This window comes from Convolutriloba macropyga, chromosome 6 (genome assembly GCF_964194025.1).
Source record: "Convolutriloba macropyga chromosome 6, txConMacr16.3, whole genome shotgun sequence".
NCBI classification, from domain to species: domain Eukaryota; kingdom Metazoa; phylum Xenacoelomorpha; order Acoela; family Convolutidae; genus Convolutriloba; species Convolutriloba macropyga.
The window spans coordinates 47,405,998-47,433,242 of record NC_134473.1 but is presented as its reverse complement, the minus strand read 5'-3'; the positions used below and the strand labels follow the sequence as shown (position 1 = coordinate 47,433,242).

The window sequence follows — 27,245 nt, the reverse complement described above, 5'->3', positions numbered from 1 at the left end:
TTATTTTCCAAACCTACTCGCTTTCCTGCTCTCTTTGACACTCAAGCGTACATAAAACCACTATTCTATTTTGACTTTCCACTGGCGTGAAAAGGTCGAAAATGAACACATGTTTAAAAAAAGAGCGCACCAATACAATCCAATTCTTTTGGGATTGTAAAAGCATAGCAGGAGAAGCACAAAACCACAATCCAGGAAGCGAATTTTGGTTCGAACAATCTTTTCTCACTATACTTGAGGCGTTATCAAAATCACTACTCCCATTTGACTCAAGTCATGCAAATGTATAAACAGGTCATGCAAATGTATAAACAGGTCTGAAAAAACATAGCCTGAAGCTCTTAAATTGATCCATAGTAAAACTTAAGCCCCAGCCAATAGCGAACAAAACTAGTAAAACTATCAACTTCATGACACCAGTCAGTTTGAAACAAAATCGGAGGAAACAAACTACAACGGAAAGCAAAAGGTCAAAAGTTGCCACTCCAAAACCGCTGTTCACAACAGAATAGTTCTAATAGAGTTAGCTTTGATCAAATTGGTTTCGTTATTTTAAGAGAATCTGTCCAATCAAAGAAAATCTCACCCTTATTTTTTTCCATTTGTAAAAAAACTAGGACAACTCTTAACAAACATAAACCGACTAATGTCGGAAGAATTGCTCTCGAACGACAAGCGAGTGGAAAAATATTTGATCCCGGGATTCGAACCATTGACCTCCCGCTTCATAACCATATACACTGCCGACTATTCTATTTGACCCTTAGTTTTGCTATTCTGCAACCGACCTTATATTAGCAACAAGCTTTACTTCGGAGTGAGAGCATTAGAGATGAAAAGAAGAATGAAAGCGTGAAAAAGTCACGTGAGAAGTCAAAGAATGTTCTAGAAGAAAAGCGCAAAATGGTCCAGCGAACAATTTGCAATAAAAAAAGACCAACACGTTTACAATAATTGCTATGAAATTCGTTCAAGAGTAATTAAACAATTGACAACTCTAAAACAAACACAATTCTGAAAGGCAGCAAAATGCGAGAACAAAGCACAAAATGCGAATACCAGCGAAAAACAAAAACAGAAAAAGTACGCAAAAAAACTACTTAATTTAGCCTATTTTCCTCGACTAAAACTTAAATTAATAGCAATAAAATAAAAAACACGAAAACAAAATAAAAACAATTCAACCAAAAAATTCACCTCAGACACTAAAAGAAATTTTTGTTGAAAAAAAAAACGTATAAACTGCAATATCATAAAATAGATCAAGATTTCCACCTATAAGTCTGATACATGATTAAGCTGGTAATTAAAGCTGGTAATTAATTAATAATATGTTTTAGAAAAACCACTTAAGGAGAAAAAGTTCAGTAAAAGCTTTAACACAACGTGTTGTCTTTGATGCTCGCATTATAGCGTTCTACAGCCAACTCAAAGTCTCTGTTATTGCTAAACATCCCGCCGCACAACGCTTTTTGTTATAATCATGTTATTTTTGAAGCAAAGATTACCGTTGTTAAGTTGTGATCCAAAGTTGGTTAAAATGGGCCAACCTTGTAGAAAGAAAGAGCAGTTCTGAATACTCAAAAAGGCAGGTTATTTCTCAATGAGCTCTCTGATTGACTCATAACTCACGTTTTTTGCAACTAACTAGTTCCAAGTCGTCTGTCAATACTACAGCTAGGTTTGAATAGGCTACATTTGGCAAGTTACCCATATAGATCAGAAAATATATCTCAAAACTGCCTTTGGGGCTGTATAAGAGCCGGTCATTTCCAGGCAGAGTGCCCTCAACATCTCATTTCCCGTTCCGTCGGTTAGATAAGGATATTTGAATGACGTTATGACGTTAGTGACGTTTTTGAAGCTTGTTAGAAGCAACAGGCTTATTGAAATTTACATGCTACGCAGCTGTTTCACGGGTATCTCGAATGTTGTCTCTTGTAACACCGCAAAAGTCCCAGATAATGAGAATAGATAATTATTCGAATGCAATAAGATTATAACACATCTTTGACAACTGTACGGTGAGAGCAGTCAACGCCGACTCAACCGTTATTTTAAAAATAGCTTTAGCTTCAAGTTGGCTTGTAATCGCTTTCATTTCAAGCGCTTTTTATACGCAATGACAGCCTGAACAGACATGAAAACCAACTCAAAGTCTCTGTAATTGCTAAACATCCCGCCGCACAACGCTTTTTGTTATAATCATGTTATTTTTGAAGCAAAGATTACCGTTGTTAAAATGTGATCCAAAGTTGGTTAAAATGGGCCAACCTTGTAGTAAGAAAGAGCAGTTCTGAATACTCAAAAAGGCAGGTTATTTCTCAATGAGCTCTCTGATTGACTCATAACTCACGTTTTTTGCAACTAACTAGTTCCAAGTCGTCTGTCAATACTACAGCTAGGTTTGAATAGGCTACATTTGGCAAGTTACCCATATAGATCATAAAATATATCTCAAAACCGCCTTTGGGGCTGTATACGAGCCGGTCATTTCCAGGCAGGGTGCCCTCAACATCTCATTTCCCGTTCCGTCGGTTAGATAAGGATATTTGAATGACGTTAGTGACGTTTTTGAAGCTTGTTAGAAGCAACAGGCTTATTGAAATTTACATGCTACGCAGCTGTTTCACGGGTATCTCGAATGTTGTCTCTTGTAACACCGCAAAAGTCCCAGATAATGAGAATAGATAATTATTCGAATGCAATAAGCTTATAACACATCTTTGACAACTGTACGGTGAGAGCAGTCAACGCCGACTCAACCGTTATTTTAAAAATAGCTTTAGCTTCAAGTTGGCTTGTAATCGCTTTCATTTCAAGCGCTTTTTATACGCAATGACAGCCTGAACAGACATGACAACCAACTCAAAGTCTCTGTAATTGCTAAACATCCCGCCGCACAACGCTTTTTGTTATAATCATGTTATTTTTGAAGCAAAGATTACCGTTGTTAAAATGTGATCCAAAGTTGGTTAAAATGGGCCAACCTTGTAGTAAGAAAGAGCAGTTCTGAATACTCAAAAAGGCAGGTTATTTCTCAATGAGCTCTCTGATTGACTCATAACTCACGTTTTTTGCAACTAACTAGTTCCAAGTCGTCTGTCAATACTACAGCTAGGTTTGAATAGGCTACATTTGGCAAGTTACCCATATAGATCATAAAATATATCTCAAAACTGCCTTTGGGGCTGTATACGAGCCGGTCATTTCCAGGCAGGGTGCCCTCAACATCTCATTTCCCGTTCCGTCGGTTAGATAAGGATATTTGAATGACGTTATGACGTTAGTGACGTTTTTGAAGCTTGTTAGAAGCAACAGGCTTATTGAAATTTACATGCTACGCAGCTGTTTCACGGGTATCTAGAATGTTGTCTCTTGTAACACCGCAAAAGTCCCAGATAATGAGAATAGATAATTATTCGAATGCAATAAGCTTATAACACATCTTTGACAACTGTACGGTGAGAGCAGTCAACGCCGACTCAACCGTTATTTTAAAAATAGCTTTAGCTTCAAGTTGGCTTGTAATCGCTTTCATTTCAAGCGCTTTTTATACGCAATGACAGCCTGAACAGACATGACAAAGTATTGTTGACGAACTGCTCTCAAACAACCGGCGTGGGTTTGATTCCTTTGAAGCCTGTTTCAGTGTCCGGAATAGTCCAACATAACCGAATAACACCGGAAGAACGGCTCTCGGAAGAACGACTAGTGAGAGCTCTAATCTATTGCAGCCTGCTTCATTGAGGGGGGCATAATCATTAAGGGGGCTTCAAATGACGTCATTAGAGGTTATCATATACCCCTAATAATTTGATGAAAATTATACCAAATGTGGCGCACTTTTCATATAAATTTAATTTAGATCACGCAAAACGAAAAGGTCAAGGGAGAAAAAGTCACTCGAAAAATTAAAACTTTGAATCGAAAATTTTGCAGAAAAAAGTCCAACACCTTTCCAATAACTGCTTCAAACTTAGTTCGAGAGCACTTAATAATTTCGCAAAAGCACTTCAAACGTCGATGTCAGAGGTACACCACTACAAAGATTGAAAAACCTCTAAACTTCGCGCACATCTTAGTTCATTATATCAGTAAAGTAATAATTCCATAGGATGGGATATAAGGCGAAGACTCGATTAAACGAACCAAATTTGTGTTTAGCCTTTAGGCGAAAGTCCGAATTAAAGTTTTGTGGAAATTCGGCGAAGAGCAATTGAAACACTAAGAAGAGGTAATACAAACTCCACTTGAGGCCATAAAGTTTCAAGTGTCCCGCAATAGTTGCCTTTACATGCAAACGAGTTGTTGCAGGTACTTCAAAATGTATCAGTTTTCAATGTTTTGCATCTTTTACTCTACACAGTGTCATTACGGTCAATGATGATTTCGAAAAAAAAACGACAGGGAAAGAATGGTGATTCATTAAACCACTTCTTAACAGAATTATTGTAATTAATTTAAAACTGCCGGTCGACGAAATGCACAAAAACTGGAGGAGTTAGTGTGAAAATTACATCGTGAAAATTCGAAAATTCTGTTCAATTTGTGATTGTTTTTAAACTATTTTTCAACAAAAACAAATGTTACAGCCACTTAATTACAAAATAATTCCAAGCGCATATTGCACTATTGTCCGCTTGAAATTATCGTCTAATTGATACAAAAATCCTTTAGCCTAGTAGACTTTTCGCCCAATATCCTACGCCCCATAATGCCAGCAAATATACATGCTAAACATTCAATGAGTAAAATGAACTATGAATGAATCTGTTAATTGCATAAACCATATATGAGGAACTTATGCTCGATTATATGACTCACGTAGGGAAAAAATAGGCTCGTGTTATGGTTATATACACTGTCTATGGTACAATATGACCAGGGAAAAAAATTGGTGGGTGTCACATTCCAAAGTCGAGCCACAGGCCGGAAAAATGAATGATGAATTTTTGGTTGGTTCGTTTTGCGCAGCAACCGACACCCTGAGGCAGAGGAAACAGCTTCGAAGAAGAGCGGCGATCTGTTTGAGCGCATTTGTTGCTGTACGTCCTGCGCTGCCGGTGTAGACGGCTTTATCAGTCAATAGCCACTCACCGGATTCAATTGATCACTTTTATTTTTATTTAAATGGTCTTCGAGTGAAAATCAACTTCCTCTCAGAGAATATGAGTATACTTTTTTTAAACAAGTAAATTGAAAATATAACCCAGTGCTAAACAATTACAAGTTTGAAATGTTATATGCAAAATTAGTACAATGTTAAAAATCAAAAATTATTGGTTTCGTTTTTTTTAAAGGTAGAAATAACTTTTGAAGCCACCAACGTTCCTTTCCAACGGTACAAGTTTGAATTGTTGGAGCAGATGCTGTTTTAACATGCGTTTAAATTGTGAGCGTGATCTTATAGTCCGGATTTCACGCGGAAGTTTATTCCATTTTTGGATGCTTCTTTTGTGTAATGATCGACTGCTCGACCTTAGAATTAGCTGTTCAGTTGTGTTGTTTTTTCTTACTAAGACCTTACCACTTCAAAAAAACTCTAAGTGCTGTCTGATTTCAATAGTGAAATATCGTTCCTAAGTTTTGAAACACTCATCTGGTTTATTAAAAATTCTGCAGGCAAAATGTCAGATTTTACTAACAGATCTCTAGATCTATCAAACATTTTTTTCTCATATAGCAAACTTTAATTCCCCAATTGATTTGTCGATTAATTCGCTGCATTGCAGAGAAATTCAAGTTCTGAAAAAATAGAGCACTGAAAATTAAATGAGAAAGGACTAGGGATTTGAATAGCATCCAATCGTGCTTTCAATTGTGGCTCAATTTCTTGTCCCCGAGAAAATATTGGATCAAAATTTTCATTTTCTTTCGAGACGCAAAGAATTTCAGTTTTACCGGTATTCATGGTTAATTTGTTTTGCTTCAGATAATTATCTGTTTTCTCCAGTATTTCAGAAACACATTTTTCCAGTTCGGCGACATTGTATCTGCTAAAGTGGAAACTAGTGTCATCAGAAAATTGAATTATGTCGAAGTTTCCTTGTATCTTTTCTCGAAAATCATTAATGTAGAGAAGAAAATCTAGTGGCCCTAAAACCGTTCCCTGTGAACACCATGATTTGTTTCCAACCATTCTGAGTAAACATCATTTACGCAACAAAAGTCAAGATGTGAATGTAGGATCAGACGTGCATATCTATCCCTTAGCACTTTGAATCCAACTGGAAAGGGATACATGATTGATGGTCTGAGCCATATAATAATAATATAATTCATTATTTTTTCATTAAGACGACAATTTTGTTCGAGCGGAATTAAAAAGCCTACCGTTTAATAATCATACGTAAGGATTATCTGCCAAAGTCAGATTCCAAAACAAAACCACATACCGGAACTCTGTCAGGGTACTTCTTTCTGATTTTCTCTCCCTCAGCTCGTCGCTGCTCGAAAGGGTGCTCTTCTTTGTAAACCCACTTCATTTTGAAAGAACAAACAATTCTGAAAAGCGATCAAATTCACAAAAGAGGAGAGCATACAAAGAAGTAGATGGATTTGCTGATTGGCGGTAATATAATCTCATTAAGCAGAAATAAAGATGTATGGTTTCTGCTAACAAATAGGGAAACTTTAAGGATATCGACATTATCTTTGACAAGATGCAAAACACTGTCTCCTTGCCTACGCAGACTGAAAAATGTAGATTAAAAAGTAAACCCCTCTCCCCAACACTGGGTCATACAACATATATCCCCACTAAGCTGGGAGGGGGGGGGGGGGGAATATAGATCCGATATTTCTTTCATGTTTTGAAATTTATCGTGATATGATGTTTTAGACCGCAGCTGTACGTATAAAGAAGTGAGTTCGATTTATAAAATCTTGTTTTTGCGTTTGCGAACGCTTCTTAAACATTAACGAGTCACCATTTCGACTATTTGTATGTACCTGCTTGCATTTAAGTCATAGTTGCCTTTGCAAATCAATGTCATAAAAGCCGATCACGCATTTCCACGTATAACGACAGGATAAGCAATTTTAGTCTGTTTAGTCTTTCTTTATAGTTCGGAGCTGAGCTCAGGATCCATTTCGTGCTAATTCGCTGGATTTCCTCTAGCTCCTTTTGGTTTCTTTTGCTATTGTGACTCACAGCAGACCTACACAGCTATGGAAACTACGCAGCCTTTGTATGCGTTCAGCTTTGTTGTTATAAAGCAGTATTTTGGAAGATTTCCAGCCAAATACAGCACATAGTCATTTTTTGCATCTTTTGGTGCTGTTTTCCTTCCAACTTATCTTTGGTGTTATGATAAGTACTAGATCTCTCTGACTGTCTACTGCTCGTGTTCATTTAGTCTAGACGAGAGCTCACCCTTGATAGAGACTAGTGTACGTTCCGTGCCGTTTAGTCTCATTATGTTATTTGAACACCATAGTGAAAGCTTGTCACTGACTTCCTATAGTTCAGCTTGATTGCGGCAAATTTGAAATCATCGTTGTATCCAAAAGCTCTTTCGGGTTCCACTAAGTAATGGTTAAGTGACTCTGCTTGAAGTCACTGAGAACTTCTGGCGTTTATCGAGAACCGCGAAGCTGTTCAAGATATTGTCAGAATTTCGAGGTGACTTCTGCAGAGTCGCGTAACCATGCTTAAAACACGAAACCCGCAAGTTTTAAAATGACGAAAGTCAACGGAAGTCAACTTCTGGCTAAGTAGGAACTTCTGGTATTTTAACTTCTGGCACTGCAGACTTTCGGCATTTTAAAATGCCCACGTGTTTTAACCACTGTTACGTGAGAAAATACAACTTACCTGAAAATTTTCGTCATCGGCATGTTAACTAAGAAGGCATACACCCCATTTAAGACCATCATTTCGTATCTAAGATGGGTTTACGATGGTCAAACCATGTATTGAAAAATTGGCAAATGGGAATAAATTGGATCTTTTCCGCCAGCCACCCCCCCCCCCCCGTTCCTATATAGCCAAAATTTAGGCACCCCCCCCCCCCCAAAAAAAAAAATGTTTTCCTTCCTTCTCAAAAAGGTTGTTTGTTTTCATAAAATCGTTCTGGCTAAGTAGCGACTTCTGGCATTTTGACTTCTGGCACTGCAGACTTTCAGGCATTTTAAAATTTGGACGTGAGTGCTTTAAGGCAGGTCACTAAAGTATACGATAAAAAGTAACGGTCCCAAGATGGGTTTCTGAGGAAAACCACTAGTCATACAATAGTGACGACTTCTGACTATTAACCCATACATATTGTCTTTTGAATTAGATACGACGCTTAGATTTCCAGAACTGTACCTCCAAAGCACCATTTCTAGATGTTTCAAACATCTCAAGTATTCACCAGTTTGGTGGTCATGTAGCTTCCATCACAATCAAAAATGCAAAATCAAAAATGACAAGAACAAGAAAAGTACAGACCTCAGGAACGTTCAACCCACTTTTCCAGTCTTTTCCAAAAAAAATTACAGTATTAGAGAAATCAATCTGGAAATTCAACATTGACACTTTGAGAACAATCAATAAAATTGTGCGAGCTCTTGGCTCCACAAAACCCAGAGGAAACCTCAAGTACTTATGGTAATTCTTACTGATGGTAAACCTCCAAGTTGTTTTCCCGCAGAGATTTAGAAATATTTGCTCAGTGGTGCATACTATGCCGAAAAACAACAGCATGGTTTTGTCAAGAACAATCAATCTGGACAGCTGTGTTCACTTTACTTACGTCAAAATTACAAGAGAAACAAATTTTTCAAATTAAAATTCATAGTGATATTTAACAAAATGTTTTCGAACTGTGCTTTAATCGTCAGGTTACAACTGTTTCACAAATTGTTAAAGAATAAAAATAATATGTACTTACAATTGTCTAAGACCACAATTTGAACAATTCTCAAAACTATCTCAAAAAACTTAGCCAAAACATTTTCATTGGAGCAATAATTAGTGTATTTCAACTCATATTTACAGCTGTTATCAATTTCTTAAAAACATTCATATTCCGAATTTGTCGATTTTGGCCAAGTTTCTGAATTTCTTGGGTAATTCCGAATTTGCCCTATGCCTAATTATCCTTCTTGTGGAGGTTTTGCAAATTTCGTGTTGTCATGCAAGAAATGTTCTTTACCATATTTATCATTCCCAATTGAAAATTATGATTCAAACTAATATTTTAGTGTGAGTTCCCGCCCTCTATATTCATCGTGTTTGTTTAGTCGCGGCTTCAACTTGTTGATATGTATAGCTTCGATGGTCATGAGTTTCTCTACTGTGCGACAGGCATGCAGAATCTTCCATTCAATGTCAGTCGCTGCATTCAACAAGATGTTGACCGACCTGTGAAACATTTTTGATGTTTGGATATCCTAGTGTTAACATGCCGGCTTGTCTGCCCAACATAGATGGATCCGCATCCATTATAATTTATCTCATATACCAAGTTGGTTTTCAGGCCTTCTTCTAACAGTATTAATTCTATCCTTTATCTATTTCAGATGCTGGTTCTGAGCAGATTCCCTCAAATTCAAAACAACTGTTTGCAACTCTATTCTATTCGTCTAACTCTTCCAACTCCTTCATGCAACTACTTCTTCAATTATTTTAGTAAGTCAATCTAATAAACCAATCACAAGCCTTTTCTACAATCTAAATATTCATTTTACCAATTCAAAATTTCAACCAATACAAAAGTGTAATTCATATCAAATCTGGATTAGGAATTTGTATATGACACTGCGCCTCTATAAAAAGAACAACGTGACTCTTTTAGGAGAACAATATAGCAATAGGTCTCTTTAAACGAACAATGTGCCTCTCAAAAAGAACACTGCGCCTCTAAGTTTATCATGCAAGCTTAATATTAAATCACTAGCTTAATATTAAATCACTAAGCACCTTGCAGCAACCTCTTTTTTTAATGTGAGCTATATAAATTCTTCTTTAATGTGTTTCTGTTTTGTTAGGCTGATGTGAGTCTATTGGCCAAGTGCTGACAAAATAGGTCAACGTCGTATGATGGTTGAATCATGTGGTTGAGTTCCTCTCGTTGTGGAGCGGTCGGTCCAAGAATTTTTGACAATTTTTTGTCCGTGATGACAATATTCTCGGCTGTAAGTCGATTTCCAGGTTGAAGCATTAGTGTTTGCTTTTCATCTTCTGTTACAACAAGTATTTGTCGTGGATGATTTCTGAAAGAGCCCACCACAAATTTTCTCATTTTCGCATATCGTCGACCGTACTCTTGACAAACATAATTTATGAGTGAGTGTAATATCATTGAGATAATGAAAGAGATTGTGCCGATAATGACAGACATTTTCCAAGTGTAACTTTGTGTGAAACGGTTCTTTAGGCTGGGTCTAATACTCTGCATGTCCATTAAAATTGGTTGTGCAATTTCATCTAATTATTTAACGAGGGTCTCTGATGGTCCGGAATTTCTGACATCTGGATCTGTATTTCGTCAATAAACTGTTGTCTCGCTTGAGTAATAGTAGCAAAATGTGGTAAGTTGTCGATTGCCGGAACTTTTGAGAGAAGATGTTTTAAAGGATCAGTCAATTTAATATTCAGTTTTTGAAGCGATGTGTTATTGCACGAAAACATGTCTGCTCGATTTTCCAAGAAGGTAGTTTCCAGTTTAGTTCCGCATTGGAGTTCAATAATGCAAACTTGGCATCTTGGTAAAGCTGTTCGTTTCAATGGATCATGGCTTATTGTCTGGCTTAAATACATTTTGAAATTCGATGATGCTGATGTTATTAACCATTTCCCATTTCCCAAACTTATCGCTTTTTCTTTTAATGGTAATTTCACAGTTTTGATTTCACGCTTTTGCAGAGCAGTTAAATGATTGTTAATAAGTAGTGATCCGAGACATGTATCTTGGGCTGTTTCTAGAGAGAAACCGTTTATGCACACGGAAAAGCTACTCGACCCGACACATCTATTAATTTCATCTTGTGAAAGTAATGCTATTTTTTGAGTAGAAGACACTGCTATAAAATCAGATTCAATGGCATACTGTGATGCGAGTCCGTCTGTTCCGTTATTAGGCATGGGTATTGGTACTGCTTTATATAAATTTAAAACTGTCGCTGCGGTAACAAATGGAATGGCTAATGTGAAGTACATCCCATTGTCAACAATGTCGACATTTCTCAAGATTTTTGTTTCATAGTAAGTTAGAATTTGTGTTATTGGTATAGCCAATGAAAGAGTTCATTCGTATCTGATCGCCAATGGTTTACATCTCGAAGTATTTCCTCTAAATCTGATCTTGGTAGAAGTGCCATGGGAATCAATTTGTTCACCATAATCATTACTGAATTCAAAATTGTTAACTTATAACTGTATATGGCGACAGGGTACATTTTTAGTTCATTTAGTCAAGCTGAAAAAGATCCCAGAAGACTTGCCTGTACTTGAAGCATTTGGTCCCTTGCGTAAAACAGTTGAGAGCATGCCATTAATGCTCTTGAATTGTTTTGGATAATATCCACTGCTTTCATCATACCATTGTGTGATTTTTCTCGTTTGAATAATTCGCTTTTTCACTGAGTTTACATCTTCAAGTTGCTCAGCAATTAGGTACATTTTTGAGTTAACTTTGCCTTTAACTTCCACCCACCGGTGGTTGTTCAATTCAATCTGTGATAAAGCCAAGTCGATGTCTTCACGATCTTGACTGGATCCTCCGCAAGCTCCAAAAATGCTACCGAGAGAACATGCTATTCCTGCTCCTGCTGTTACGGCTGTTAATGCGCCTAAAGCAATTAGGCCGGCTCCTCTTTTGTCCGTTCATTATCAGTTTGTTTAGTTGTTTGCTCTTTTGTTCCAAATGTTCTCTGGATTTCTTTTTTTATGTTCAAAATGTCTATTTGAACTGATTTGAATTCGTTTTCCGTATGACGAAAGAGGAAGTCAAAGTTTAAGCTCGATTCGTTTGTGTTCATATGATCCAGCTGACAACCAAATGAGTAGTCATTCCAAGAGTTTTTCAAAAGTAACAAAAGATTTCTGAATTGATTTTCCAACGAGACATTCAGTCTTGGAAAGGGAACTAGAAATTGAATGTTTATGAATTTTTCAGCAATTAGTAGCTTTTGCTGGTGTATAAAATCAATACCTTTCTGTGATTCAATTTTGTTGTCATTATAACAAATGTGCACTATTATTGCGAGAAATATGAGGTATTTCCAAGAAATCATTTTGGAAGTCTTTTCTCGAGAAATTGAAGGCTACAGGGCTTACAATTACTTTCAGGTGGCCAGTCTAAAAATATTTTATGCCTGTAGAAATAGACATAATTAAACATATAGTAGGCAATAATTTTCAGTTTTTCATGGCTTTTGAACATTTTGAGGCAACGTTAGGAAACTTTTTATGACTGCTGCTGGGTGCAATAATACTCCGGAAGCCAAAGAGGCGTTTTTGAAAGACAAAAACTCAGACGATGTTGTCCTGGCAGTCTTTATTGTCAAGCCAAGTGTTTTTTCTTAAGGAATGTTTTGTCGGTATTTAATCGACTGTGTAACTAACAAACTTTGTCTGAGACATCCCGACATGGAGGAGTCATATGATCTCAAGCCACCCTGTTTTTGCTTGAGGAGCTCTATTTTTAGTTTCGTGAATATGGGAAGTCTTAACTTTGAACTGAAGTTGCAACTATTTTTGCAAAACTTGAACCAAAGAAAATTTCTAATATGTAGAGGCACATTTTTTTTGTGAGGCACATGAACAAGGTTATTTCAATGTTAAAATTTTTCGAGTGATTTTGATTATTTAGGGGCTCTTATGTTGTGCGCTTGAATTGTGCACTATGCATATTCTGTATAATGGTAATGTATAATTAAAATCCAATATTGGACTAACACGGTAAGAATATTTTTAGTTTGAGAATGAAGTTTCTGTTATTTTGAGTTCTCTTCGCTTTGAGTTCTGCGTGCATCGAAGAAAAGATATCTGACAATTTTCAAGTTCTGTGCTGCTCTGATAGAATGGTATTTTTTGAAGAAGGTATTGTGGTATATGAAAGCTTCAATATCGAGTATCCTTGTCCGGAGAACGTCAACGTTGGTGAAAGCATTCATTATATTCTGTTGGTAGCAGTTGCTGTTGGCTGCTGTATCTGTTGTTTGCCCTGCCTTGATGCTTTTGTAATAATGGCAAAATGTTAATAAATATTGTTAAACCCCTTTTTTTTCAAAAGGAAAAAAATAGTAGAATTAATGATAATTTTTTCAAATCGATTTTTAATTGATTTTTAACGAATTTTGACGATTTTTAGATAATGGCGCAAACAAGGGCTAAATCTAATTTAGCTAGCATTCATGAGAGGATAGTAAATTTTAATGCAATATGTCGTAATCCAGAAAAGCTGAAATCACTTGGCTGGGAACCCGTTCCTGTAATTGATGTAAAATTGGCAGCAACCTGGATTGATGCTACGAATGTATTAATTTCATCTGGTTATTCGCAGTTCGTACATAACGATTGGGTCGTTAAGCCAATTGCACTATCAAATCATCAGCTGTTTAATTTTGACAGTAATTTTGTAAACACTTTGAGAGAAATTGATAATGAAGTCGATTTTAAAGCCGAGTTGGATAATTATTTTCACGTCAAATCAAAGGTAATACCACGTGGTCGAGAGTCCAGAATTTATGAGAAACTTTATTCCCCCAATGACGAAGTAAACAAATATTCCTGGTGTTACAGTTTATCCGTAGAAGGTTTGGTAAAATTTTCTGTTCCACAAAATTTTAAACAAACAAAAATCGACGGAATAGTTCAGTTTAATAGCTGGCTTACAGATGGCCCTATTGAGATGGGCGGCGATGATTCAATATCGGTAACTTTGATGGGCAAAAAACTGTATTTTATCTGTACTCCTGGAACACATTCCATTAATTTTGAGAAGTTTATACGAAATGTTGGCGATTTTATGTCATTTATTGAAGCTGGTCCAGAAAATTCATTAGTTAAATCCAATGTTAATTTTTATATTCCTGAAGCAAATATATTACTTTGTCAACCTAGCTTAGCATCTCATGCTGTTTTAACTTCAACATTCAACAATTGGTATTTCTTTCGTTTGGGGCTGGGAAGCTTGTAATTTAAATGACACAAAAAGAATAGATCGTACACTTCGAGGTTACGCGTCCGGTATTGAGCACGGTGTTTGTTGGAACTTGTTGAAGTATGCTGGCTTAGACGGTGCACTGCAAATAAGCAAAGAAATAGACAAATCACGCAATTCTGGGCACTGTGTCCTTTCCGAACATTTATATGCGTTTCAACAATCTGGGCAAAAGTATTCTGAGGGCCAATGTTCAAGTAAATGTGGGCGAAAGTCTGGTATTGCCGGTGCCAGTAAAAGATTACAGCGTAGTCTCAGATTTCCCAACAACAAGAGGAAATATCTCGTAGGACGCTCTAAGTGTAATATTTCTTAATGTTTTCTGAAATTTGGTGTTTAGATTTGTGGAAGAAGCGTCTAAGAAAATTTAGCTGCAGGATGTGTGAGTCTACCCAAAGTGTTGACTTGTCCCAGTTATTACAAATGCAATGTATCGAGCAGTGTAATGCTCTGGTTAAATCTAGGAGCATGTGTGTAGCGGTTTCAAAATGGCAAATAACAATACTTTGTACAATATTGGACTGCAAGTCCAGCATGTGAACTGCTAATGTAGCTGGTAATCCTAATTCCGCTTGTCCGTGTGAAGTGGTATATAAATGAAAGTTGTATCAGTATAATGCTGAGGTTGTGCCAAGAAGCGCCCAGGATGTACTTTTTTGGTTTTCGACTTTGGCTTTGAATAATTAGCATTTATTGATTAATTAATGTTTTAACATTGAGAAACTTGTTGTTCATGCGTAAATATTCATGAACTTAGGTCTGGTTTTGATCTGAATCGTGTTTAATCCAAATTACCCTCAGGCTAATTCGGAATGATTTGTTCATTGAAGCAAAACGCCACTGTTTGAAAAGGTTTTTGGCAGAAGTAAAGTAATTTTAAGTAGAGAATGAATAATTATAAAATAATGAAAGGTAATGAACTTATGGAGAAAGATTAAGGAATGGTAAACTATTAAGATGACTGGAATTGTTGTGTTTGCTTGCGTATGCGACCGTATCGCGAGACTGTGTCTGCTACTTGTAGGGAACTTGATGATGTTGGTTTTTGTGGTTGTGGTTTGCGTGTTTGGAGTGTAGGAGCTGTGTCTGCTGCCTGCTGTTTTGCTGTTTCACGTTCATGCCGCTTTTCCTTTAGCAGTTTAGCTAGATTTGAAACTGGTAGGCTTGATGTTGTTGGAGGTTCAGTAACTATATCATTATTTTGGTCAGACTTAGGACTGGACTGCGGAGTATGCGATCTGCTGGAAAGGTTTTCCGACTCTGGTGTATAAAACGGAGAAGTGTCCCTTGTGTTTTCCCTGGTTTTCATTTCAGGTGTTCGTGGTGGCTCTTCCGCAGTCGTATTTTGTACCATTTCCGTTACACTTTTTGACTCAGGTTCTGTTGCTATTTTGGAGTAAACTTTCGCTTGTCGATTTTTGTCGTAAGAAAAAGTCAATTCCTCTAATGCATGGTCAAAGAGGTCTGGTTCACGCAATGCCTCGGCTATCATTGTGTCTGCTTTAAATAGTTTTTCATCAATATTATGAAGATCTTGAATTTTATATTGTGGTTTGATGGGTTTGAGTCTGACTCTATGGACGATTTGCGTATTATTTGTGTTCACTCTTCTTTTTAAATAGTTACTTCGAGTTAGAACTTTTTCAATTCTGAACAATGCTGTCCATTTGCATTCTAAGTTACTTATCTTTTCATGCTCTGTAGAAAGTTTTGGACTGAGCAACATGCAATAGTCATGTAATTTTAATGGTGCAGCTTTGGCTTTTCTATCATAATATTCGCGATATTTGTTGAAAGAATTAACTAAGTTTTCTTTAGTTTGGCTAAATAATGTCGCCATTTTGCTTTGGATATCAGAAATATAGTCACATTGGCATTGCTGGTGGTATATATTTTTGTTACTGAAGCGTAGATCTAAAGGGTTGTGCGGTATTCTGCCATGAAAGATAAGAGTTGGAGGGCAAGCTAATGTAGAATGGAAGCTAGTGTTGTGTTGGAACACAGCTAAATCTACGTTTTTATGCCAGTCCCTTGGCAGTTGGTTTTCATAAATTCGTAAGTATCGTTTGAGTGGGCCATGGGACCTTTCTAAAGCTCCGATTGTTTGAGCGTGTTTAATAGTCGCATGTTCGATTTTAAATTCTAAAAGCGTTGAAAGCTCTTCTAGCATTCGCGAAGTAAATTGCGAGCCTTGATCTGTAAGTATGACTAATGGTATATAAGAATGCCACATAAACCATTGCATTAAGAATTTACAAACTGTGTTGGCTGAGATTGAAGATAAGGGCTGTGCAAACATATATTTCGAAAATACGTCCGTTCCTGTTAGTATATACGAGTAGCCTCCTGATTTTGGCAATTGACTGACTATGTCGATTTGAAGCATATCTGCGGGTAGGCTAGTATTAGAACTAACGGGAGATAATGGCATAGTTAATGTTTCAAGTTTGGGAGATTTAGCTTGTAAACATGTTAGACAGTTGTTTATATAAGTAATAAGAAGTTCTGTGTAGCCCGGGAAATAGAATTTCCTTCGGAACTCATGAATGATCTTTTGTATGCCTAAATGTCCTTTAAGCTTAGAGTTGTGAAATCGGTATATAAGTTGTGTTCGCAGTTGTTTTGGAAAGACAATCTGTTTGATAAAATTCTTGCCTGAATGGTCATAAATTTTTCGGCAAAGTATGTTTCCATCAAGGATTAACCAACCAAGTTGCTTATGATATTTCTGTAGGTCATATGAACCATACATGCTGATCGGTGAATCGTTTTTCCTTAGCCAGTTCAGTGCTTTCTGAATATCTTTGTCTTTTGACTGTTCATTGAACATTGCAATTGATTTTGAGCACTCACTCAATTCAAATTTATCCAAGGGGTTTTCTTCCGACAATTTGTTTAAACTCTGATCTTTCGGCTCAAAGAAGGAGCATAAATGAATTGTGGTACAAGTTTCCTCACTGTCAATAGTTATAAGAAGAACGTTAACGGCTGTTTTAAAGCTGTAAGGCTATTGTCTGGTGTTTGTGCTAGTACTTCAACTTCAATGACTTTTACAGGAATTCGATCGCTCAGTTTCAGTTTGAGCGTGGTGCTGGGGTTAACATGAATGCGTGAGAGATAATCTGCGGCTGCGTTAGCTTTGCCAGAAATATGTCCTAATACAAAGTTAAAAGATAATACATAGTCAACAGCGTTCCATAAAATTCCCGGTAATTTCTTCGTCTGGAAAAAATGTGTGACACTTTTGTTATCTGTTAGGATTATTACTGGTTTAGTTGAAACTCCCCATATGTAATGCTCAAACGACTCAAAGGCTAAATATATTCCCAGGAATTCTTTAGCATTAATTCAGTGTTTAAGTTGCGCAGGCGAAAACAAATGGGAACCAAAGGAAACAGGTGCGTAAGTTTTATCCTTGCTTGTTTCTTCAGATTCTAAATTGTCTTCAATTAGTAGGATAAAACCTGCAGCGTGAAAGCTGGCATCACAAACGATTATGAATTAGCAACCTGTTTGAGCTAATTTTAACGACATTGAACAAGCTTTAATTAAATCATTTTTCAGAGTAGCCAGGGATTCGTGATGGTTGTTTGTGAAGTTAAATTGAGTTTCTTTTCGCAACAGTTTGAAGAAAGGGTGCAGTTTAAGTGCAAGATTTGGTATAAATTTTTGGAAATATTGCATAAATCCGATTAATCGGCGAACCTGTTTTATGGTTTTTGGCATTCTAACATTTTCAAGAAACTTTTCAACTTTCGGTTTGTTAGGACTAATGCCAGCGGCAGATACAACATGTCCAAGAAATTGGATCTTTGGAATACCAAATTGGCATTTTTCGATTGACAGTTTAAAACCCAAATTTTGAATGCATAGAAAAATCTGTTCCAAATTATCGATCAACGTTTTTCCATCTTTTGCGCCACTTCCCTAGTCATCAAAATAAACAAAACACTTATCACTAGCAAAACATGACTGTAAATGCTTACTCACACAAGAGCTGAAAGCTGTTGGTGATCGGCTGAGTCCTTGGACTAGTCGTTTGAATGCAAAGGTTCTTCCTCCAAAGTTAAAGGCCAGAAGTTGAACACTCAAATTGTCCGCCATTTGCATAGAGAAATAAGCTTGGCTGCAATCCATTTTTGCGAAGATCGTTTTCCCTGCTAGATGCCCAGTTGCGTCGGCCATTGTTGGTATAGGATAATTATGGTTGTTGTAATCATGGCGTAGCAAGTGGTTTATGCGTCTAAAGTCTATTATAATAGGATAAATATAGTTCGCTTGGTTTGGCGTTAAAAAAATTTTGCTATTCGTGTTCGTGGGTTAATAGTAACAGTAAAAGGGTTTAGATTTAGAATCCCAATTTTAGTTCTCTGATGGTTATCAAGTTTGTTTATTGACGAAGTAACACATAGGCATGATTTTTTCTCGAATAGGGAAGACGGCTCAATTATTCCAATAGCATTTTTAAATGCAATATCTGGTTTGAAAATGGACACTTCAACAATATCTTGATGGTTTGGTTTCAATGTTATTTTACTAACCGTGATGACTACTTGCCGTCTAGGGTTAACCTGATGTCCTATGGAATTAAGACTCAAGGTAACATCTGGAAAGTATAGTAATTTCTTTGACGGATCAATAACAATTCGATTTTTGATATAGAATGGGTTTCCTAGAATTGCAGTACTCATTTGATCAAGAATGAGAAACTCTTCGCCATAAGTATTCAATCCGACATTTAGGTCAACGATAACTTTTCCCAATACTCGCACTTTTTTGCCATGAGCCACGTATACTTTTTCAGGAAAATTGTTCGGTAGTTGAGTAACACATGCTGGCTTATTTAGTTTAATTTTTTGTAATATAGTTTTTGACAGTGCACTTGAAAATGCTCCAGTATCAATTAGTATTTTAAAGCAGAGTTTGTGAAAATGTAATGGTAAATAGAAAAGATTCGTACCCGTTATCGACACTGAATTATGACTACTGTTAGCTAGTGCTGTAAGAAAAGGCTGCTGCTGCGTATTTAGTTTTTGGGGATCGTATCGAACGGCACGTGTGTTCCTCGCCGTGGTGCTAGTTTAAACCAACATTGACTTTGTATGTGGCCCGGTTGACCACAGTTCCTACAGATAATTGGACTGTATCTGTAACCACGCCCACGTTAGTTGTAGAAACTACTGCCAGCGTGACCGAATTGTTGTCGTTGGATACCTTGATGGTTTGAAGGTCTGTTATTTCCGCGGTTTGAGTTGCATTGAATTTGCCGTCGGCCTCGAAGATTACCTCTGTGAAATCTCCTATTATTTGATCTGTCCACAGAGACTTGCATCTTGTTCATTTGTCTTCCAAGTTCTCTCTGACTTGACGCCAAATTTTTGTTAGCAGCCGCGATGTTGTTTAATGCTGTTGCAAGACTACTTGAGCTATTGTCAGTAATAGCATTGAATCATGTGGCCTGTGCTTCTTCATCTGGTAAGATACTTTTCAATGTTAGTCGTTTTGAGACTGATGCACATAAATCGGTTACCGTTGTTGTTTCCGGTTGCATTAACAATTTGAGTCGAATTTGTGTAGGCATTCCCGAAATGAAAGCGTCTCGTATTCGCCTTGTTCGTTCTGCCGAATAGTCATTTCCTCCTGAATCTGCAAACGCTATATTAGCAAGTCTTGTGACGTCTGTCAGAAAATCTTCAGGCGTCTCTTTTGATTGATTGAATTTTCGTTCTTGGAACTTTAATTTGTAGAGCTCCACACGATTTGCACTCAAATATCGATTTTCTAGTGATTGTAAAGCATTGTTTATTGTGTTTTTACTGGCAGCCGGTAATTCCAGAAAATAATTTAGAGCACCACCTTGTAAGTGAAGTTTTAAAAATCCAACTTGCTGGGCATTCGGTACTTGGGCAAGTGCGATAGAAGATTCCAGTTGCTCACGGAATACTCTAAAATCTTCTGTAACCGCTCCCGTAAATGGATTTAAGTTAACGCTTTGTGGCGCTAATGCTGGTGGAGGTGGAGCAATTCCTCTTATTGCTGTTGCAATAGCATTTGCAGCTGCTGCAACATCTGCCATTTTATCAAGGTTGTAACAATCTTATCTCAGAAGACTATCACTAAAAATTTCTGAACTGGAACAATTGAAGGATAGTTTAGATATTGATATTGAAAAATGTTTAAAGAAAAAAAGAATAGGAAATTCTCAAAAAGTATCCAAAATTTCAAGAAGAGCAATTTGGGGAAAAATGATAAGTCAGGTATAGCAATTAATCAAGTTTGAAGATCATCTGGGGGTTTAAGTCAATTGTTATGTTTGCTAAATCTAATCCTGATAAAATTGAATGGAAGTCGGGGCAAGTGGTATCCGTAAAATAAAAGCATTTACAATTATCAATTGTATAAATTAAATGTAAGTTTGTAGAAGTAGAATTAATGATATAACTATTCAATAGTCCTTCTTTGTCGCCAATTCGTATTCTAAGTTTTTTCCGTCGCACACTAACAGTTTTAAACATTTTGAAGCGAAAGCTATGTGTTTTTTAAGAAATCATTTTTCAACTTGTGAATCGTGAATGTATATTTTTCTGCTCGTTTCCTGTCACCATCTTCTAACAGTATTAATTCTATCCTTTATCTATTTCAGATGCTATTTCTGAGCAGATTCCCTCAAATTCAAAACAACCGTTTGCAACTTTATTCTATTCGTCTAACTCTTCCAACTCCTTGATGCAAATACTTCTTCAATTATTTTAGTAAGTCAATCTAATAAACCAATCACAAGCCTTTTCTACAATCTAAATGTTCATTTCACCAATTCATAATTTCAACCAATACAAAAGTGTAATTCATATCAAATCTGGATTAGGAATTTGTATATGACAGGCCTCTAACGAAAGATGGTTTTAGGGTGGGGAGGAATGATCCTATTTTTCGCGTTGTGAATACCACTTGCAAGTTGCATAGTTCCTTCAATTTTCTTGCAAAGTTCAAAGTAAAATGGCCTGTGCATGGAATCATGAAATCCAGTTCAGTTTTTTGATGTTCTTTAGATGTTGTTTTCAATTGATGTTCCGTGCCAATTATTATGTTTTCTAAAGTCTAGTTCAATATTTTTGAAGACCATTTTTCTGGATACTGTATTTTAGTCCAGCATATTTTGTTCTTTTCAGGCGCCTGATCGAAGGCCAACTAAATAGATGTTCCATTAAAAAACGGTTAACCGTCCCTTGAAAGACATTTTTCTTATTCTGAAGTGGTCTCTGGAGCTAGGTTGTGTGAATAGAGATATCTTGGAGCAATTTTTGTAGCCTTTCCAACCGCCACTTTGGTGTACAAAATTTTTATGTCAGGAGATACTATCTGCTTGTATATTTCAAGAGAGACAAAGAGTAACTCTAAGGCCATTCTAGCATCTTGCGTGTTGGTTTCAATGTTTGTGCGCGGTAGTTTCTGGAAAAACGGTGCGAGGAATCTGTTCAAGTCTTCTAAATATACCAGAGCCACGTATTTGGTAGAAGCAAACACATAACTCAAAAAAGCTTAAGGACAGAGGCAATGAAACCCGATTGGTCAAGAGTGTCTCATCATTCTATGTCTGTTGCACTGCCTTGACTCTAGCTTTCATCTGCCTTTTGCGCAATTTCTTGCCGTTTCTTTACCTGAACAGCCGTCTTGAATTGTATATATGGCGTAATACTTACTCCAGGGTCTTAATCACTAACCGATCTTCCTGATGGATCTCGCAATACTTTTCTGGCTGCATGTTCTTTTTCCTCTTCGAAAGTAGATGATTCGTTATGCTTAGCACCAATACCTCAAACTTCAGCAGCTCCTGAATTTTATCTCCTGTGCCTATCCGTCAACAGTAAACAAAGCACTGAAGCGGTCTTCATTGGTTCTCAACGTTATCAACTAATGCACGCTACAGGGCTGGTTTTTGTTTAACGACAGATTGAGTTATTCATCAGGTCGACCCAAACTACCAATAGTGCCCAACGTGAGATCGCGTTATTTATCAGATCGTGCCAAACTATCAAGAATTTTGCAAAACCTCCACGAGAGGGATACTTGGGCTTAGAAAAATACGGAAATACCATAGAAAAACAAAACGAAAAATCCAGAATAGGATTGTTTTTATAGAAATTGATAATAGCTGTATATCTGAGTTGTAAATAGACTAATTGTTGTATCAATGAAAAGTTTTTCGATTTCATTTTTTAAGATTCTAAGTTCCTAGAATTGTTTAACTTGTGATCTTAAACAAATGTAAAGACATATTCATTTTTTTCTTTAAAAACTTGTAAAACAGTTTAACCTGACGTTGAACGTGAAGTTTGAAACGCTTGTTTTAAATATCAGAACTAACTTTAATTTGATAAATTGGTTTCTCCTACATCATTTACTGCCTTTTAAACAGAAATCAATCAGCATTGAATAAAGTACTCAAGATTGATTTACGGGAAAATTAGCATATATTGAAAAGAAGAATGCGTACTAGAACTCCTATTCGACTGTCTTTAAAACACAAAACAAAATTTTAGAGTAAAAAACACAAGCTCCAAAATTTTGGAGAAGTCAATAGGAGTTTCCAAGGGACGCTACTGGCTCCCATTTTGTTTTTTAATTTCATCAAAAATTTTCTTTACATTCTCGTTTCAACGGAACCGTAATCATTTTCTGACGTCTTGGGCTAACAATATAAACTAATGGGAGTTGCAACACAATTTGCTTTTCGTTTAACGGAGGGTCTTTGTGAATCAAATGGAACTTGTACGAGAGTAGTGTTCCCAAATTATCTTTGAAGGCCTGACAATACGTTTAAACTTCTCGAAAAAAAACTTACGAGATGTTCTGCATGCAAGGTCTTGAGTTTATACCTATCTGACAATTTTTTTCATGGAAAGCTCATATTGATGAAGAAAAAAATCAGGTGTACTACCTTCGGAGAAAAAGCGTGCAGCCAAACGTTAAATTTTTTTAAGCTGGGTAACTACAAATTACTAAGTTCCTGTCCTACACTATGGTTTTGCGTGCGTGGCGTTGTCTAAGCGTAAAATTCTGCTCCTTAAAGATTGAGTTGAATTTGTTAAAAGAAACACAGATTCAAGATACGTAAAGCAGTAGCGTTTATTGATTAGTTAAGCACACCGCATGTTTCTTCAGCTATACGACATTTTGATGCTGATAAATTTAGTCAAAAGCAAAGAGTGTGAGCTAGTACTGCCGGATTTCCAAGAAGTCCAAGGACAACTGTTAGCAGCGACCAAGAAGCCAATAAGGCCAATAGAGAAAACGAGTACGAATTTGTTCATCCGACCTTTAAATTTATTCATCGGCTGGGCAAAAACGCAGAAACCAGTAAGAAAATTGTTTTACAGAATAGGACTCTGAGTGAAAATCGGAAATTTGTCAATGAAAGTTTCCTTTATACAAGCACTTCACCTGGCAAACTTTTGTCGTTGCAACAGCTTCGGAATCAATTGGATATTGTTTTAACAATGACGACGAGATCGATGTCTCAGCGTTGCTTTGAATTCTTTACAACAATAAATTTTGTTCAGAAATATTATCAGTTGAAAATTGGTCGATCTTTGTTGTTTAAAACCGTGATGTGAATTGTGGAATTGTTGTTACATTTCTCGTAGCCATAGTTAAAATTAAGTTCGTCAAAAACCTTCAAGATACAGTGGAGTAGGCTTTTCGGTCTGCAGCATTTCATGTTTGTCTTGGTTTCAACTTTGAAAAATGTGATCACTTCCTTTGCTAATTTCCTAAACCATCAGTAACAATAGCTTTTGTATGTGCATCTAGTGAATCGAAGACATTGACTTTTTTTGCTTACTACAAGATTAACAGTTTTTTTTACTTGTTTTGGAAAATATTTTTTTTTGTTTTCAGTTAATGATTTTGCTGCAAAAGAACTTGATGAAAACTTCACATCTTTCTATACATTTATTCAACAATTCGTTTTAAATTTTAAGGTTTGGGCAATTGAGGATTTTTTTTGGTACTGCTTTAGTATTATTGCATTACACAGAATTTTTAGGTTCCGAAAATGTTACGATCAATTGCTTTTAGATCTTTATGACTGGTCATTTCAATCTATTGTTTTTTTTGATCATTTCTACTGGTTATTTCAAGCTTGTTTTTTTTGATATCGGTAAATTAATTATTGCCTTCTTTTGTTTGATAAGATGTGACATTGAGATCCAATATAGAAGTGAAGCGCGGTGCTTTGTAAATTGAAGTAAATAAAGATTTCTGAACCTTGACAGCCATTCGCACCAAAGAAAGAGTGAAATATCACAGCTATTAACGGAAAAAACTTCAAAAACATTTTGTAATAGAGTCCAAAAAATCAGTCCAGTCTGCTTTGGAAAGCAAATATATTCTCTTTGGAGCGTTTCTCCCTTGAAGTGTTTTTTAACTGTACTTTGATTATCTAGGCTTCTTGTTCCAATTTCTGGAGAAATTATTTGAAATGGAGTTCATGCGTTTATTCACCAATTTCTCCCTAGGGATCGGAAGATTTCATTGTCAATCATTGTCTCTTGCGTCTGTGTAGGAGATCTATCATTGCAATTGATTGTTGACGGAGCAGGCTATTCATAGTGGGATAGTAGAGACAGATGAGCAAAAAACATTGTTACTTTGAGTTTAACTCAAGTTGTTACATGCTCAATTTTCTACAGTGTTTCGATTTGATGTTTGAAATTTTTGTAGATCACAATTAGAACCTCGCCAGGTGTGGTGTTTAAAATTTCAGTATGCCTGCCATTTCTGTACAATTTAAAGTCAGTTAGATAAGAAATTTTCAGAGTTCACATTTGTTGTTAACCAAAATTCGTTGTTAAGCATAATATGTCACAAAAAAATGTTTTTGATATTGCTTTTCACAGGTGTTACATTTTTTGTTCAAGGGCCGACACGACTTGCTACTGTGTGGCTTACCTCCACATCTATTACACAAGATTCCATTGCCTTTATTACCAGTGAACTTTTCACTAGGTTTTCTGAAGGTCTTTTGAAGTTGTATCCCACTTCTTCTTTTATTACAAATGGTCTATTACCTGTTGAGTAACTCACAAAAGCCATTGCTTGACTTCTGAACTGTACGTTTTCTGTCATTTCAGACAGAGACATCGTTGGATTAGTTTTAATTCCGTCTAATAGTCATAATTTGGCCTCAGGGTCTCTCAAACCTCAGATAAATTTAATTTTTACTAACTCTTCCTCAGGGTTGGTTACTGTTTTAAGTTTTTCGAAGTCACAATAACGTGCTTCATCTCCGAGGTGCGATAGAAAATCGTCGTCAGATTCTTCAACGCCTTGGACAACGGACCGAAATTTAGCCTTTTCTGCCGTTTCTCTCTCTTAAGGGAAATATAGTTTTGAATAGCTTGTCTGCTCTCTTTAAAAGGAGTGTCTAACAATTTTCTAGGGCTCATAAGGCTCCTAAGTTTAAGACATGCGTCCTGGCCGCATATATTGAGAAAGAGATTGGTTACCTGATGGTCCACGATTGTACCGTCGGTGTTGACTTTGTCTTCTTTCTTCCCTGCGCGACATTTTGCCACAAAAGACATGATCCAGGCAGTACAGGTTTTAGCATTCTGCAGATCCACGGTTTGTCGGTCGTTTGATGGTCTGTACACCATTGTCGTGGTCTCGAGCAGAAGTAACAAGAATTTTATTATTTTAGCAATTGAATTCAAAATGGCCTAAATGTACAAAACTTTACAACTATTTATAGTCCGTATCAGTATCAAAAAATTTACACATCCGTGTAGATATAGATAGACTGTTATGGGTTAATTTACATCTTAGTTGTGAACAAAATTTTCCCTTTGCCGTATATGGCAAGTATCAGGTTTAGATGTCAATTTTTTCCTCCCGCAAAACATTTTTGCAGGTAATATCAAAACCAGATACGCGTTTGAAATCAGGGCGGTTGTTCTGCGTGTGGGTGCAAAAGTTTTTGTTTTATAGTGTCAGAGGTTGTGCAGTGTATTCTTTTTCAGAACGTTGTTGCTGATTGCTCTATGATGCGTTTTCCGTACGTATTTAATCGTTTTTAGTTATTCTTGGTTGTTTGGATATAGCTTACTCAAAAAATTGCCTAAATGCACACTTCTAGCGGTAAAACAAAATTAGATGAAAAAGTTGTCAAGCCTTTGCTCCTTCACAGCAACACTACAGCTATCGGGTGATAGACTTAGTCCAGGTTTCAGAGTAATGGCACTTTAATCTGGCACACTTCATTGGTTGTATGACAACCTCTTTTTAAAAAAGCTAAAGTAGTGTCAAAGCCGCTTCAAAGATTTGGACCGACACTGTCAGTTTTAGTTGTCAAGTTTTTTCTCCCGCAAATCATTTTTACAGGTGTATTCAAAACCAGTGAGGTGTTTGAAATCAGTGCACTAGTTCCGTGTAAAAGTGCAAAAATTTGTACCCGTGCAAAAATGTATTATAATGTCAGAGTTTGTGCAGTCTATTCTTTTTCAAAACGTTGTTGCTGATTGCTCTATGATGCGTGTTCCGTACGTCTTTTATCGTTTTTAGTTATTCTTGGTTGTTTGGATATAGCTTTTCAAAGGGAGTGACTTATTCGGCTGAAAACCTTCTGCTATATCCGGAACCCAAGACGACATTTGATACATTGTAAAATTGAGCATTTTGGTCATTATTAGTAGATTCTTTACAAAAGATCTTGCTTTCTAGCGTTTGAACTGAAATTCAAAATTTGAGTTCTAGGAATTCGGAAATTTAATGTGATACCAAGTTAAGAATATTTCTCTCTCTCAAATTCTCAAAGTCAACGCCACATAGGATTTAGTGCATACTCCAGTGGTGACTGTTCAAAAATATCGAGAATATTTGGAAAAATTTTCTAATTTGGTTGGCGAATTAAATTTTAAAAATGTTTAAATGTAATTTAACATATTAATATTTCAAAAGTTTGTAAAATTGCTGTTTTTTCATCTCATTTAATTGCAGGATATAAATTCAACAATCAAAAAAACGTACAGTGTGTAAGTCAGTTTATTCAATTGTTACCAGTTTTACGTAGTCCTGAAGCTGAACGCAAAA

The 27,245-nt window shown here is 36.4% G+C and overlaps 1 protein-coding gene across 1 annotated transcript in view; it reads right to left on the bottom strand.

Annotated features, from left to right (window-relative positions):
* LOC142341716 (gamma-aminobutyric acid receptor-associated protein) overlaps positions 1–27,245 on the bottom strand; it is a 335,133-nt gene that overhangs the window by 6,057 nt on the left and 301,831 nt on the right. Inside the window, exon 2 of the mRNA XM_075392880.1 lies at positions 6,399–6,509. Within this exon, the coding sequence (XP_075248995.1) occupies positions 6,399–6,488 (90 nt within the window). The 5' untranslated portion in view covers positions 6,489–6,509. The remainder of the gene's footprint in view (positions 1–6,398; positions 6,510–27,245) is intronic.